General features: G+C 40.7%; 1 protein-coding gene across 50 annotated transcripts in view; it reads right to left on the bottom strand.

The window, feature by feature from the left end:
• The window catches only part of TTN (titin), a 276,641-nt gene that overhangs the window by 215,143 nt on the left and 46,734 nt on the right, over window positions 1–14,764 (bottom strand). For all 50 annotated transcript variants that reach the window (XM_045163719.1, XM_045163748.1, XM_045163734.1 and 47 more), the window contains 3 exons: window positions 12,316–12,504; window positions 10,631–11,005; window positions 6,686–6,730 (listed from right to left, as the gene is read on the bottom strand). In XM_045163719.1, the coding sequence (XP_045019654.1) occupies window positions 6,686–6,730; window positions 10,631–11,005; window positions 12,316–12,504 (609 nt within the window). The remainder of the gene's footprint in view (window positions 1–6,685; window positions 6,731–10,630; window positions 11,006–12,315; window positions 12,505–14,764) is intronic.

The raw sequence follows: 14,764 nt of genomic DNA, 5'->3' as shown, positions 1-14,764 counted from the left end.
TGTGTTACTGGAGGCGGCAGTGCCACTGCTCTCTCTTGTTGGGGCACAATGTCCACGTGTGCAAAGCTCTTTGCTTCCCCTATGATGTTCACAGCATGGCACATGTACTCTCCCCCGTCTCCGTTTTGAATGCCAGCAATTTCCAAAGAGCACACGTTACCCACCCTTTCTATTTTGATTCTTTCATCTGGCTCCAGCAAAGATTTATTTCGATACCATTTCACACCGGGAACTGGAAGGCCCTCAACTTCAACAATGAAGCCCAAGGTTGCGTTTTCATAGACCTTCCTTTTGGTCAGCGGTTCAATAAAAGATGGAGGCATCTCATTGTCTTTGGGTTCAACGGCTTCACTGGGTGTGCCAAAGGAATCAGAACGCCATAATTCATAGGCTGAGCTTCTGTCTTCTGTAGGTGTGTGGAATTGTTCACTTGACAGACTGTCCTCGCTTCCTAGCTCGGATGGGTGCCTTTTAAAGTTTTCAGTGGGGTTTGGTCCTCCAGTAGGAATAGAGTATTGTTCAGCTGTTTTCCCACCTAAAGGGGTGGAGTATCTCTCTAGGGTCTCTCCTGGGGGTGTGGAGTATCTCTCGAGGGTCTCTCCTGGGGGTGTGGAGTATCTCTCGAGGGTCTCTCCTGGGGGTGTGGAGTATCTCTCGAGGGTCTCTCCTGGGGGTGTGGAGTACCTCTCTAAGGCCTCCCCAGGAGGTGTGGAATATCTCTCTAGTGTCTCTCCTGGGGGTGTGGAATATCTTTCTGCTACCTCGCCTTCAGAAGGTGTTGAGTACCTGTCAGTAGCTTCCTCTAGAGCTGTGGTTCTTTCAGTAGTCTTAGCCCCTAAATCTCTTGAGGATTTTTTAGTTGTATCTAAAGGAGGAAAATACAAATCAGGAGACTTTGGAGTTTCAAAATGTTCAACAGAGGATGGTGGGGTATAAAACTGATCTAGCTCAGAGATTTCTTCACTGCTGACACTTCCCACATCAATGGAAATATCAGATTCGGGAGAAAATGGGCGTCCCAGGGACTCCTGTTGTTGGCTGTAATACTCATACACAGTGCTGAAAGTTACTTCTTCCACCTCCATTGATGTGACTGAGTCAGTCTGAACATGTTCTGCCTTGTGCCTGGTGTCTTTAGTCTCAGGAACTTCATGTTTTCCAGCAGCAAGTAAGTACTGTGTCAGGGAAGTCTCGGATTCCGTCACCTCCGTGGTATGCGCCTCATCCAACTTAGGAGGGTTTTCAGAAAAACAAGTTTCTACCTTTTCTCTTTCCGTGGTGGGGAAAGAAGTTTCATCCTGTACTTGAATTTCTTCACCACATTTTTCTTTTTCAGGGGCATCCGTTTTTCCCCTCACTTGTCCGTTTGGATGCTGCTGTTCCTCAGTCACCAGGAAGGGAAAGCGCTGACTTAAGGGCACTCTCCTGTGTGGTGCGTCTGCTTCCTGAACATCACCTGTGTGGTCTCCCAGAATTCCACTGGTATAGGCCTCTGTGCCTCCCACTTCCTGAACATCACCTGTGTGGCCTCCCAGAATTCCACTGGTATAGGCCTCTGTGCCTCCATCTTGCTTTTGAAATGATGTCAACTCTGGTTCCAAGGTATGTTCTTCCTCCGTTTCACAAATCTTTAAAAGCTTTTCCTCACTTGCAGCTTTTTTCAAATGTGAGATGAAACTCCCATCTCCATTTTTCTCAGATGTATCAGTTTCTCCTGCATCAGCAGATGAGCTCTGAAGTAGGGTACATGATTCACTATAGATCTCTTCAGAAAAAGTTTTAAGAGAAATATCAGTATTTAAAATTTCTAAATTTTGTTCCTGCGTATGTTTTTCCAAATAAAAGGCATTTTCATCACTGCCGCTTTTCTCCCTCAGAGTCCTATCTGAAACCTCCTTACTGGAAGAAATCTCTGGATTTGCAAGTATGTTACTTTGCAAGCTTTGAGAGGTATCCTGTGTATCAGATTGTATGGTTTCAGGGCTCGGAACTTCCTCTTTATATGGTGTTGCCTGCTCTTGACTAGGTTTTTGCTCTTGAAACTCCTTAGCTGGGTCTCCTAAATGAGAATATATTTGTTTCAGATCAAATACAAGGTTCTCAGCATCAGCTGCTTCAGAAGCACGATGTTGGGTTTGAAAATAAGTTTCTTCTGGTTGATCACCATGTAATCTTACTTCTTGAAATTTTACATCTGCAGTTTCTATTTGAGCATGAAATTGCTTGAGGTCAAATGTAACAGGTGCTTCATATTCAGCCCTTTCAGAAGCTGCAGATTGATCTGTAAGAGCTATTTCCTTCTGTTGTCCCCTTTCTTGTAATTCAGACTCCTTATGAGTTTGAGAAGAAAGTAGCTTTAAATTCATTACAATGTTAGACGAATCCTGTTCAGTGTTTGGAGACATTTCCTCTGCCTCGTACACATTTGTGTGTAGGTTACTTGGTCTTGATTTTCTTTGTCTTAATGGAAAGTCTTTGTCATCAAGCTTCTTTTGAGGAGGATTCACAAATGATTTCTTGGTAGATCTTTTTTCTAGAACACCTTTTTCTACCTGTTGTAACTTTTCAAATGCGATGACTCTATGCCTCACCTTTTTCCCTGGGTAGTATCTCTCTTCACCAAAGGGTTCTTCACATACAACGATGGATGATTCTTTTGTATCGTAACTATCAGAAGGTCTCTCAGAGCGGATATTTGGTAAATAGTCAGTCTGGGCATATTCTTGCACGTTTTCCCTCTCTGGTCCACTGAATTTTCCAAAATCATTTCTTACTTCTTTTCTATTTTTAACTTCACTGAAATCATCACCAAATGGATAAACAGTCCCCTCTGCTTGCTGTGGCTTTGATTTTTCATTTACGCGTTCCTCTTCCCCTTCATCTTGCCATTGTATGAGTTCAGCTCGGAGAGGCTTGTTGATTCTTAAGGATCTAGAAGTGCACTGCATAAATCTGGGCAGTTTTTCTCTAGAAGATGTACAACGAACGTGGACTTTCTGCTCTATATGTTCAACTGTCTCAGGGCTTTGAAAATACTCTCTTACAGAATATTCTTTTATTTTGGATTGGGGAGTAAAAGAACCAGTTGGATAATCATAAAAATGTGCCCTCACAGATTCTCCCTGAATGTGTTGATCTTTGGAATATCTGGCATAATTTCCACCCATATTTTCTAATTGACTATATTCCCTGTCAGTGACAGGTTCCACTGTTAGGTCTGAAACACTCTCAACCGTGCCTGAATTGTTTTCAGCAACGCATCTATATTTCCCAGAATCTCGAGAATTGACATCATTAATATATAGCCTGTGGCAACAATTAATTTCTTCAAACTGGAACTTCTGGTTCTGCCTTAACAGGACTCCATTGTGGAACCACGTCACCGCTGGTTTAGGCTCACCAGACACTAAACATTCAAGGACTATGGAATCCCCTTCTCTACACCTGGCATGTTGTGGCATTTCCTGTATCACTTCCGGTGGTTCGTTAGTAATGTCAGAAGAGAATATGAACTTGTGTTTCGGTGAGCGAGTCGCCTCATCCTGAGGCGTTGCCTTAGGTTCCGACTCCTCCAGCTGAAACAAGTCTCTTGACTCTCTATCCTGTTCTGGGGTAGGAGTAGCTGCCGTTATCTGAATTTCTACAGGAAAGGAAAGCAAATCTGTGTCTGCAGAGGGAGGAACTGGTGGGTTACTTTTTAACATATGGAGGTTTGTTTGGCCCTCTCGTCTTAGAGAAGGAGGGATGCCTTTTGCTTGGTCAAACACCAACATCAGTTCCTCTTCCTCATCACTATAGTCTTGCAACACTGGGACCCTATATGCTTCCACATCATGCCTTTGTTTTGACTTCACTTTAAGTACACTCGTTGTTTTTACCGTTCCGTATTGGTTAAATAGCACGCAGGTAATGAAACCTTCATTTTGAGGAAGAACAGAAGAAAAGGTTAATACTGAATAGTTCTCGAAGGTCTGAGTGATAAAGCCTTGATTATGTGGGATTGGTGTATCATTGTTATACCATGTTACTATAGGCTGAGGGTGTCCTTGAAAATGACACACAAATTCACAACGGTCACCTTCATAAACTTCTTGAGATGCTATTTCTTGAAGAAATGAAGGTGGGCAACGTTGCAGACGTTTCTGGAAAGGATTTTCTAAATATCTTGTGGCTTTTTCTTCCTGTTCAGTTTCAAATTCATCACCTTTAACAGAGGTGGAGTGTTGTAACTCTCTCACATCATCTTTTCTTATTTCAGTATCTAATGCTTCACTTTCTTGGATATTTACAATTGAGCCAAAAGATTCACCGGTGTATGGTGTAGTAACTTGAGACACCTTTTCAGGGGCCTCAAATATTTCCTCATTCTTACTTACATTCATGGTATCTTCAGATGACTCTACAATTTTGGTTTGGGTCATAATGGCTTCAAGTTGTTCTCCTGCTTGGGTAGTCTCATTTGCTACACTCTTACTGTATAAATGGTCTCCTGAAAAACTTTCTCTCAGAAATGCCTCTTGGCTCATTCTCATTTCAGTCTGGAGAATTTCCTCATTGACAGCAGTTTGAAAGGTTGTGGGAGCTTCTCCAGATTCCACATTTTGATCCATTAAATTAGGAAGGACCTGCGGATCCTGGACAGTGTCCTCAGTTGGATTATCTACCTCTTCCCTATCGTCAGCTAGAGCAGGCATAGAACTGCTTTTTATTTCCTCTCTAGAGAACAGAACATCCTTATCACTATCTTCACTTCTAAGAGTTCTTGAACTTATTTCAGATGACGTGTCTAACAGAGATAATTTCTTTTTCTCCATCAACATTCTTCTAGCCTCCCGTAAACGGTGCAACTTCATCTTGGTCTCCTCGTCCAAGAAACTTTCGCCTACATTAAGCCATCCCCTTATGTCAGATTTACTTTCTAAATATTCTTCCTCATATATTAAATCTGTTTTCCTGCCAGGGCACACTGTCTTAAAGTGTATAGTTCGCATCATTCCCTGTTGTTCCACGTCTTGCTTCTTATTAAAGGGAGAACCAGTAAACCTCAGGTCAACCTTCAACCTCCCTTCTCTCCTTTCAGCTAAAGCTGCCACATTTCCATGCGTCTGTTCTACCCTTTTCAGAAATTCTAAATATTTCTCATCTTGCCCTTTTTGAATTACGAGCAATGATGCAGTTGATTCAGCAGAGCCTTCACTATTAATTGCTAATAATCTGTAACTTCCGGAATCTCGGTCTTGAACACTTTTAACCTCTAAGCTGGAAGAGTGATGATGTAAATCACTCTCTGTTTTTATGACCCGTCGAAGCCCTGTTGTGATAGGTCGATTGTTTCGAAACCAAGTCATTTTGGGAGTTGGACAGGCAATTAATTTACACGTAAAAACAACAGGTTCACCCTCAAAAACATATTTAAATGTAAGTTTTTGGGTAAAAGAAGGCTTGAAATATTCTGGCCAGGAGCTTGTTGATGATATTCTACTCGCGTATCTTTTAGCAGCTGTGGAGCTGTGGTCTCTGTCTTCAGAATCTGAGAAGGCATCACGGGTCTCTCTCTCTGAATGCTCAGATTCTTCCTCAGAGGATGACTCTAAAAGAAGAGTTCAATTAGAAAGCATTTTACTATTTTCCACAGTATTTGAAAAAGTTGAAAATAAATGAAATTGCGAAATAGAAAATGAAATAAGTGCATGCTACAGATTCTCACGAATCCATAAAAAAAAATTCACTCACCATATTTGTTCGAATAAACGCAACACCATGCTCTGTTTAAAAGATTCTGACACGAAAATCGTTCGTTGTCTGGTCTTTTCTTCAAACTGCTGAAATTTCTTCTTGAACAAGCAAAAATGCATTTCAAAATAACATGTTCCTGTGCATATTTGTTTTGAGAGCAGGAAAACTTTGTTCTTTTGATGGCTAAGGGGAAAATCTTACCTGACTTGCAGAGAGTGGAATAAACGCCCTTTCTGATCCTTTTGATTATAGATTAAATTATTATATTTTTGGAGAATTAACTATTTAAGAAATATATATGAGAACTACGACCATAAATAATTAGCTAAAATAAAATAAAATGAGAAGGCGTTTATTCGAACTAATACAGCCATAAAGTCACGATGTTATGCAAAGAAAAGCAGGCAATAAGGATCACGTAAGGCAGCTATCTGCAAGCCAGTGTAAGAGACATATCAATGTTAAAATGATGTATGTGCATGAAGTGTGAACCAGAATGGGGATGTAACATTTTCACACATCCTAAACAAAAAAGCATTTCAATTATGATTCATTCATGACATTGCATTCTGAGAATGACAGCTAGGTTATTATCTATTGTTCAATTTAATTCACTGTGATTTTGAAGACAAACTTCTACTTATGATTTCATGCATTAAGATGAAAACCTTTTCTAATACACGCTATTGAAAATGTCTGCAAACAAGAAGTTGAATATGGCTGATAAATTTTAAATACAAAAGTTTAAATTACCATAAAACAAATGACTGTGAAATGCATGTAACCATCAGCATACTAAACCAGGCATGCGACATAGTAATATATACTCTAAGAGATATATTTGTACATCTATGTCATTTTTCCTCAATAATACTAACAGAAGGAAGCTCAAGGATTTTATTAATCCTTCAGAATTTCTATTTAAATCTCACATTCAATGTAACAATACCTTTCATCTCCATCTCAATCTGCTCATGCAACATTGATTCAGGAGCTAGAATGGAAAAACAGGAGATTTTCATGATTAATTCCATATACTTTCTGCCTCAATTCATGATTCATATAATTACACTTTTCTCTTTATTATAATAATAGAAAACTACATACCCCAAATGCACCCCTCAAAATCCATGCCAAACAAATCAATGAGCTGGTAAGGTACATGATGATGACAGAAAGATTTAAAAACATTTTTATTTTAGGTTCTCTGGTGAAATTTCCACTTTTAGTTCCACAATTCCCCATGCCTTTTACATGCATTGAGAAAAGCAGTCCATAAACGATAGGAATATTTCTTTTAATTGTCTTATTGACTGAATACTTGCTAAGAGACAAAAATCACATTTAGAAGAAACATGCATTTTCTAATTTGCCACTTTTAACTCAGCTTTCCCTAAAGAATTAAGTGTTTCCTGCTAGTAAAAACTCTTTTGATTTGAAACCACCTTTAAAACGGGATGCAAAGTCCGATTATATGTTAAAGAGCAAAACAGAGAGTCGTCAGCTCAAAGTTGCTTTTATTATATAAGGAAAAGTCACAGCCTTTAGACACAATCATCTCGGGGTGGCTTCTGGAGGAAGCAGATGTCCAGGTACCGCTCTCATTCTTCTGTCTGCGTGACACAAGTCTGCAGGTCTGCTGCCCTGGCTTCTCAGTTCCTTGTGGACTCGGGCATAAAGTTACCGACAAATGTGATGTTTTCTTTCATGATGCTCTCTTTACTTCATGGGTTGTTTTAATTTGGGACTCTTTGAGTGTTTTAATACTTTTAGTGTCTGAACCAAGGGTAATTTTGTAAATGCTCAGATTTGCGATAATTTTGCTAGGTAAGAATAAAGTTTGGGAAAGGAATAAATTAGCTGTGTTTGTAAAATGTATGCAGAATTTAGAGGAGATGGAATGTCGTTAGGATGAGAGAGAAAGCAGCATGTTAGTCTCAAAACTGATATTTATCTATGCTTACTATGCACATGAGAACTCTACCCAAACAGACTTACGGGGGTTCACATTCCTACCTGACTTTCGTGGCTAACTCAGTAGCCTATATAAAGTCATTAGGGCAAATGGAAGAGGACCAGATAAAGACTGGCTCATATTGGATAATTAGATAACTGTGCCTGATCCTTTATTCTTCATACACTTAAAATGGCTTATCTCTTAATTTTCTTAAATACGGCAGTCTGGACTTGCCAAGGGGGGCGGGGAAATGCTCATGTGCCAAGAACATTTTAATAATATAATCTGCTGGAACTGAGTGAATTGGAAATTCCAAGGCAAAAATGTCCAGTTCAAATCCACTCTGGGAACATAGTGATCAAGCACTGTCCTAGGGCACTATGTTCTTTAGGAAGCAAGTTGAAAGGCCTACATTGCTCTCATCTCCAAAACACAGCCAGCTCCCAATTATTTTACTGTAGGAATGGTCCCAGTTGTCACCTGCATGGCTTGTAGACAACACATCCAGGTAGACAGTTACCTGTCTGACGACTGTGCTAGCTAGCAAGCATGGTGAAACTGAGGGTTGACTTTCAGGATGGTGGCGTTTTCCACCTAATTTTCATCTAATTTGCATAATTAGACCTCAGTTCTTGAACTATTCCTTTCTTAGGCTTTGAAAATTAATCAGAAACAGCTATAGACCCAAACTGTCAGATGAAGAAAGAAAAAATCCTCCTTCTGATGACTGAGGATTGCAGATACTTTAAGTGAGTTAATTCATCTGTTTCAAAATGCAGCACAAAGATGGCCACGCACATAGCACTGTGTTGCCCCCCATTCGGTTCTAACCCCTCAAAAATAGCATGGCTGGATTGGGGAAGAACTAAAGGGCACAGCTCCACAGACTCCTGGAGATGCCCCAATTTCTTCCTCCCACTCTCCTCCATGGGATTCAGTGAAGGGCCTTTGCCTGCAGACACACAGCACAGGATTCGAGTACATGAAGAATACTTTTCTCACTTCATTAATAGTGAAGAAGACAATCCAAGGATGAAAGGAAGACATTATCCTCTGCGCAGATAAATACATTCATGTCCTTCCAGACACAGTGGTGAGTCAAGCACAATAACAACAAAAATAGTATCTTGCTATGAGATAATTCTACAATTCTGCAAGGAGCTGAGATTGTAAAGCAGCAGCATTGGTTGAGAAATGTCTAAAGACTACTCATTTTGGTCCAGACAATGCCAGGCATAGTAATAAATACTCAATAAAAACTCAATGATCTATAACACCTTAAACTACTTTGGTACACTTCCTAGGTGGTATGTTTGGTAAACATTAGAAAAAATGGCACCTATGAAACAAATCTTAACTTCCTGAACTCAGATTTGAAAGTTAAGCTTCCGTGAATCTAGAGTGGAAAGTTACATGTTCGTACGTTAAGCCAATGAGTTGGTTGACTTTCATGAGTCATTTATGAATAGAGTGCTAATATAAGGGTGTTTTAATTAATACATTCATCGATACAATTTGCATGATGGAAAAGCTGCATGAAGTGATGAGGATGAAATGAAGCAAGTCAGAGCTAAAAATCCAATAACCACCTTCTAGTCTTGGCACTGCTGACATTGTCTTCTCTCCATACTCATTGTGTACAATGCAGCTGTACAATCCTTGGTCTACCAGCTGAACATTACATGTGGTAAGAGACTGAATATTTCCATTTTGTGACTGCTTCACTCTCTTATATTCCTCTAGCTTCATAAATCCAGGTTATATCAACAGAAGACTCATCTTCTAAAACACAGAGGAATTGAGTCACGTCACCACACTTTACAGAGAGGTCCTGAAGATGCAGGAGAATCTTTGGCACTTCACCCATTGTTTCTTCAGCACTTTTCTCAGATAACTCAGTGCTTTCTGCGATTTGTGAAAGGGATGCAGCCTGGTGCAACCGTACATCTTCAACGGATGCAGCTGTGTGGGTGGAACTTTGAGATACACTTTCAAAAACCTGCAATTCATATTCATATGATGATCCTTGAAATGACTTCATTTCACTCTGCAATATTCTGCCAGTCCTGCTTTGTGAAAGAGTGGCTGTGCCACTGCCTGGGACTTGGGGGACACTTACATCTCTCCCAAAACTTTGCCTAGCTAGGGCTTGCACTGTATGCTAAGTGACAAGAAAAAGAAAAGAATACTAAGATCTAAGCTTCGTCACTTGGCTAGGTTAATAAAATAAAATGACGTGGAAGATGAAGATGAAAGACATCACTGTCGCTCAGAAGCAGCCTGCCAGATGCAGTGTGCTCCAGGGTGTCAGGATTACACAAAAGAGAATTCATTCCCAGTGATGCAGTGCTGAATGGATGAGGGAGGCTCGCGCGGATGCCGTGAAGTATCTGCTTCCTTCCTTCTGTTGTCATTGCAGCTTCCCAGAGTGCTATAACCACTCTTTTTTCCTGACTCTATTTGGGATATCATTTGTCCTCCCTCCCCCATATACTTTATCAACAATAGGTAGCAAATAGATTATTAATGATCCAATGATGAGATGTCGCTTAGAAAAGTAAAAACGTCAAGCAAATTTGATGCCTGCATGCTAAACAGCTTCAGTTGTGTCCAACTCTGTGTGACCCTGTGAACTGTAGCCCACCAGGCTCCTCTGTCCCTGGGCTTCTCCAGGCAAGAATACTGGAGTGGGTTGCCATGCCATCTTCCAGGGGATCTTCCCCCAAAATAACTAGTGTAATGCCCTGAACACATACTTCAGTGAGATTTCAAGTATACTGGTTAAACCATAGTTGAGAACTTAGGGGGAAGTGTTAGTAAATGATGGACCAGCCACCATATGCACCGAGACACACAGCAGAGCCTCGCATTAGTAACAGGGGGAGAAGCAGGGATGCAGCAGGGCAAAGTCTCTGAAGCAGGCTGGGCTTCCTTTACCTTTTGGAGTCACTGTGAGTGTAGCTGCACAAGTGGCTTCCCCAGCGCTATTGGCTGCTTTGCAACAGTATTGCCCGGCATGCTCAGAGTAAGCATCAACTATAAGCATTAAAGCCAAGCCTGTGGACTCCTCAAAGTAGAAAACTACATCTTTTGTTGGTAGAATTGATTGCTGGTTATGAAACCACTGGATTTCTGGCTTGGGAATGCCAGAAACCCTGGCATGAAATCTGACTGTCTCCCCGCTGTGCACCCTGAGGCTGGATAGAGGCTGGATGAAGATGGGCTTTTGGCCAAGGGGCTCCTTCTTAAATGAAACTGATGAAGAGATATGCCATTGAGAGTTGGATGTAACTTCTTCAAGTGTGCTAAATCCTGAAAAGAAGCATGCCAACCTTTAATGTCGTGCGTACCCTGCATTGAAACCAGAACTCATTAGGGTGCAAATTTCAATGCGGACTAGAATCCAATCCAATCTGGATGCCTAGTCAACATATGCCACTATGGATTCAAAATCACACAAGTTCCCTTCCATTCTCCAGACACGCTGGGGCATAAATAGTCTAAGGAATTTCATACATTGTTCATGAAGGCAGTAGCAGAGTATGCAATTCAGGTTAGATATTCTTGTTTTCTGTTATTTTTTTCCCCCTCCGGGTGTAAGACCAGCTCTTATTTTTGGTAAACCACATTACACTGTTTACTAAAAAAAACCTCTGGCTATCAAAATGAAGTTTTTAAAATTAAGGAAAAAAAGTGAGAGCTGCCCTAACTCTTCATGTATTTGTATATGTTTACTATTACAGAGACTAAGGACTTTGCTGGTGGTCCAGTGGTTAGGAGTCCACCTTCCAGTGCAGGGGACCTGGGTGTAATCCCTGGGCGGGGAACTAAGGTCCCACCTGCTGAGGTTGTCACAGGGCTGAGGTGCCACAGCCAGAAGCCCTCGGGCCTCAACAAAGACCCAGCGAGCCACAACCAAGACCCAAGGCAGCCAAAAACAAATCATTTCAAAAATATTCGAGACTAAATTGCTCAGGAAAAATAGTCTGACTGTATAAAAATACTATCTCATTTTGAATCAAAGCGCCCTCCCTTGCCCAGATACTGAGGAAGTATTTCTGAATGCAATTTAAGAGCCCCAAGTCATAGAAGAATGTTAAACCACCTCACAACTGAGCCTCTCAATCCTCACTCATTCTTTGAATGATGGCAAAACACATCCAGCTGATGTACAGACCTGAACTCATCCACAGTAGCTTCTGGGAAATCAGAATTTTGTCAATACCACGGTGGGATAGGAACACTCTTACACTGGAAAACTTCTTTTTAAAAATGTTCATGCTCACCAGATGAGAAAACAAATCTACCCAATTCTTTAGCATATGTTTCTCCCCATTCTGATACATGCTGCTCAGGAAGCATGAAAGCTGGTAATGAGAGCAATACATTACAAAATACTATGGAGACAAAGCAGGGCGAAATAAAAAATGATACACTCTGTGACTCATAATGAGAGGGGCTAACTGAAAAGCGAGAACATTGCATGTAACAGGGAAACAATTAGTTGCATTAAGAGAAAGGTAGGACCGATGACGATTTACACGAAATCCTTAGTGATTGTTACCCACATTGTAAGATGAGGTCTGTGTTTCAATGTGGCTCTTAAAACTGTTTTGCCATACCTTCCAGTCTCAGAGTGGCTGTGCTTGAGACCTGACCTACAGCATTGCTGGCCACAAAAGTATAAATTCCTTCGTCTTCTGGAAAAGCTTCAGCAATTTCCAATTGGTAAGTGTCTTCAAACTGAGTCATTTTAAAGAACCGAGATGGCTTGATTTTCTTGTCTTTGCTGTACCAAGACACTTTTAGATCTGTAACACAAAAGGAAAAGGATCTTTACATTACCCAAAGTGGGTGTTTTTATTTACCTGCAAACACAAAATGGACTATATAGCTGACTAATGTTATATTTATCTAAATAATATGATACTTTTCTTTTGGGCATGCCACATCTGATCTTACATGATTTCTTGTCATTGTAAAGAAGGAAACATGATTTTAGAGAAATCCAGCTTATAGATGGGTTAGAGTGTTTGAAATTTTACAATTTTAGTTATATTCTTTGTAATTTTTTGCATGTCGTGCGATGGAAGCAAAGATGAGATTTTTACACATTCGGTGACTTTGAGAGAAAGCCTGTCCTGAGAAACAGTGACCTCTCAAGGTGACCGAGACTGTGGTTGCCTACTGAGACAGGAAATGAGGAAAATCTGCTTAGGGAGAAAGAGCCATCAAAATTAGAGCTGAAACGATCAACACTCCATAAGGTCTAAAAGAGATACCACTGAAGGCTGAAGAAAAAAACCTCCACTATTTTGTTACCAATGGGCAAGCATTGGAAGGTCTCAGCACATCAGAAAATAATTTTTAAAACAAAGAAAGATTCATGAAATTTGGGCATCTTAGATAAATGTGGCTTTTTTCAAAGTAGCAGTAATAATAAATAATAATATAACTAGCTATTTCCACACAGGATTTGAACCATCTTAAAATGATAGAAAATAAAAACCCAAACCAAGGATAAAATAATATATGCTGTTATAGTTTAAGGTGTTGTGTACTTTTAAAATTAGTATCCTTTCATTAAAGCAATAACCTTGTAAGTCAAATGTAGATTCAAATTCAGTTACTTGTTTTAAAAGCCAAAATCAAAAGCATCTTCTTTTTGCAATGTGGTCATTATGTTACTTCCTTATCTCAATATGATCCATGGGGATCTTCCAACAGTCCAATCATTTAGCGTTTGCTTGCATTTTTGCCTAACTACTAGTTTATGGTGGTTTCCCCCACTTAATAAACAAGTGCCCCTTTTAAAGAAACAAATCTTTCCACTTCCTTAGGTAGCAAGGTAAGATAGGAAATGGAATCCTGACAATACAATTTATCAGCCATGTGACCTTAGACATGTAAGCTAATCTCTCTGAATAAGTCTTCTGATTTGTAAAATAAGAAGCATAATAATTCATAGGCTATAAAATTGCTGTGTGAATTCCATGACACATAGAGGAAAGGGCTTTATAAACAATAGGCACCGTCGGTCATTAAAGCAAGAATAGCTAACCTCACAAGGGATCAGCAATGCCTTCAACAACTTGCCAAAAAAGCAGGGTCATAGGATATAAAAGTAATATTATCACATAGGATGTAAAAGTCATCCTACAAACACTTGGATTGTTTGTTTAGTCCTCAACAGAAAGGGAAGGGTAGAGAGTATTAGTCTTCACAAGAAAGCTTATTTTCCTGACAACTTCTTCCTTTGGTGAACTGAATGAAGCAGGCGGACAGTCATGGACTGCCTGTAAGAAATGAGCTAAAGGCAAGGTCTGTCCTGGTAGCGGACTCGGTGCTTCCCGCTGGACTTCCACTACCTGCGTCAGCCACTGGCTTCTCCTGGCTCCTGTGAGGCTGCCCCACAACCTCTGCTCCTCACCCCCGCTACACCCTTGTACTTGGTCCCTGGGTCTCATTCATTCTACCTCCTGAACTCTTGCACAATCTACCCACTTCTTTCTTCTGACTCCCGTCATTGGCAACACTTTCCAAGCCTATCTTTATAAAATGAAAGGAGACCAGCCTCTCTGCTGGTTCCTCCCCTCCAGTCTCATCTCCCACAACTGTCCCTTCCTCCTTTCATTTTCAGTGTTGCTTCTAAAAAGCAAATCTGATCATGTTACCGAGGGGTTTAAAAAAATCTCTCAGTGATTCCTCAAAGGAAACAGGAGTCCTAACTAACCATAGACTACCAATACTTTATTGGTATCTGGCCCTTGCCTTCTTCTCTAGCTCTCAGCTTCCTCATTACAAGACCATATTTAAGCCACTTGTTGACGGATAAGTGTTCTGGTAAACCTTTACGACTCTGCAAATGCCGTTTTCTGTCTGAAGCACCACTGTGCTGAATAAGCCTGTTAATTCTTCAGTGTTCCATCCATGCACCTTTCCCCAGCTGTCCCCGGACAGCACTGAGTAGGTGGGCTGTCACAGAGCTCACAACCTTGGAATCTAGCCGTGCATCTCCTCACCTACACACTGAGCTCCAGGGAGCCAGGGACAGGTGTGGCAGCCCCAGAA

The sequence above is a fragment of the Bubalus bubalis genome, chromosome 2, assembly GCF_019923935.1.
Source record: "Bubalus bubalis isolate 160015118507 breed Murrah chromosome 2, NDDB_SH_1, whole genome shotgun sequence".
Taxonomy (NCBI): domain Eukaryota; kingdom Metazoa; phylum Chordata; class Mammalia; order Artiodactyla; family Bovidae; genus Bubalus; species Bubalus bubalis.
The sequence above is the reverse complement of the archived record's forward strand: the minus strand, read 5'-3'. Positions and strand labels throughout refer to the sequence as shown.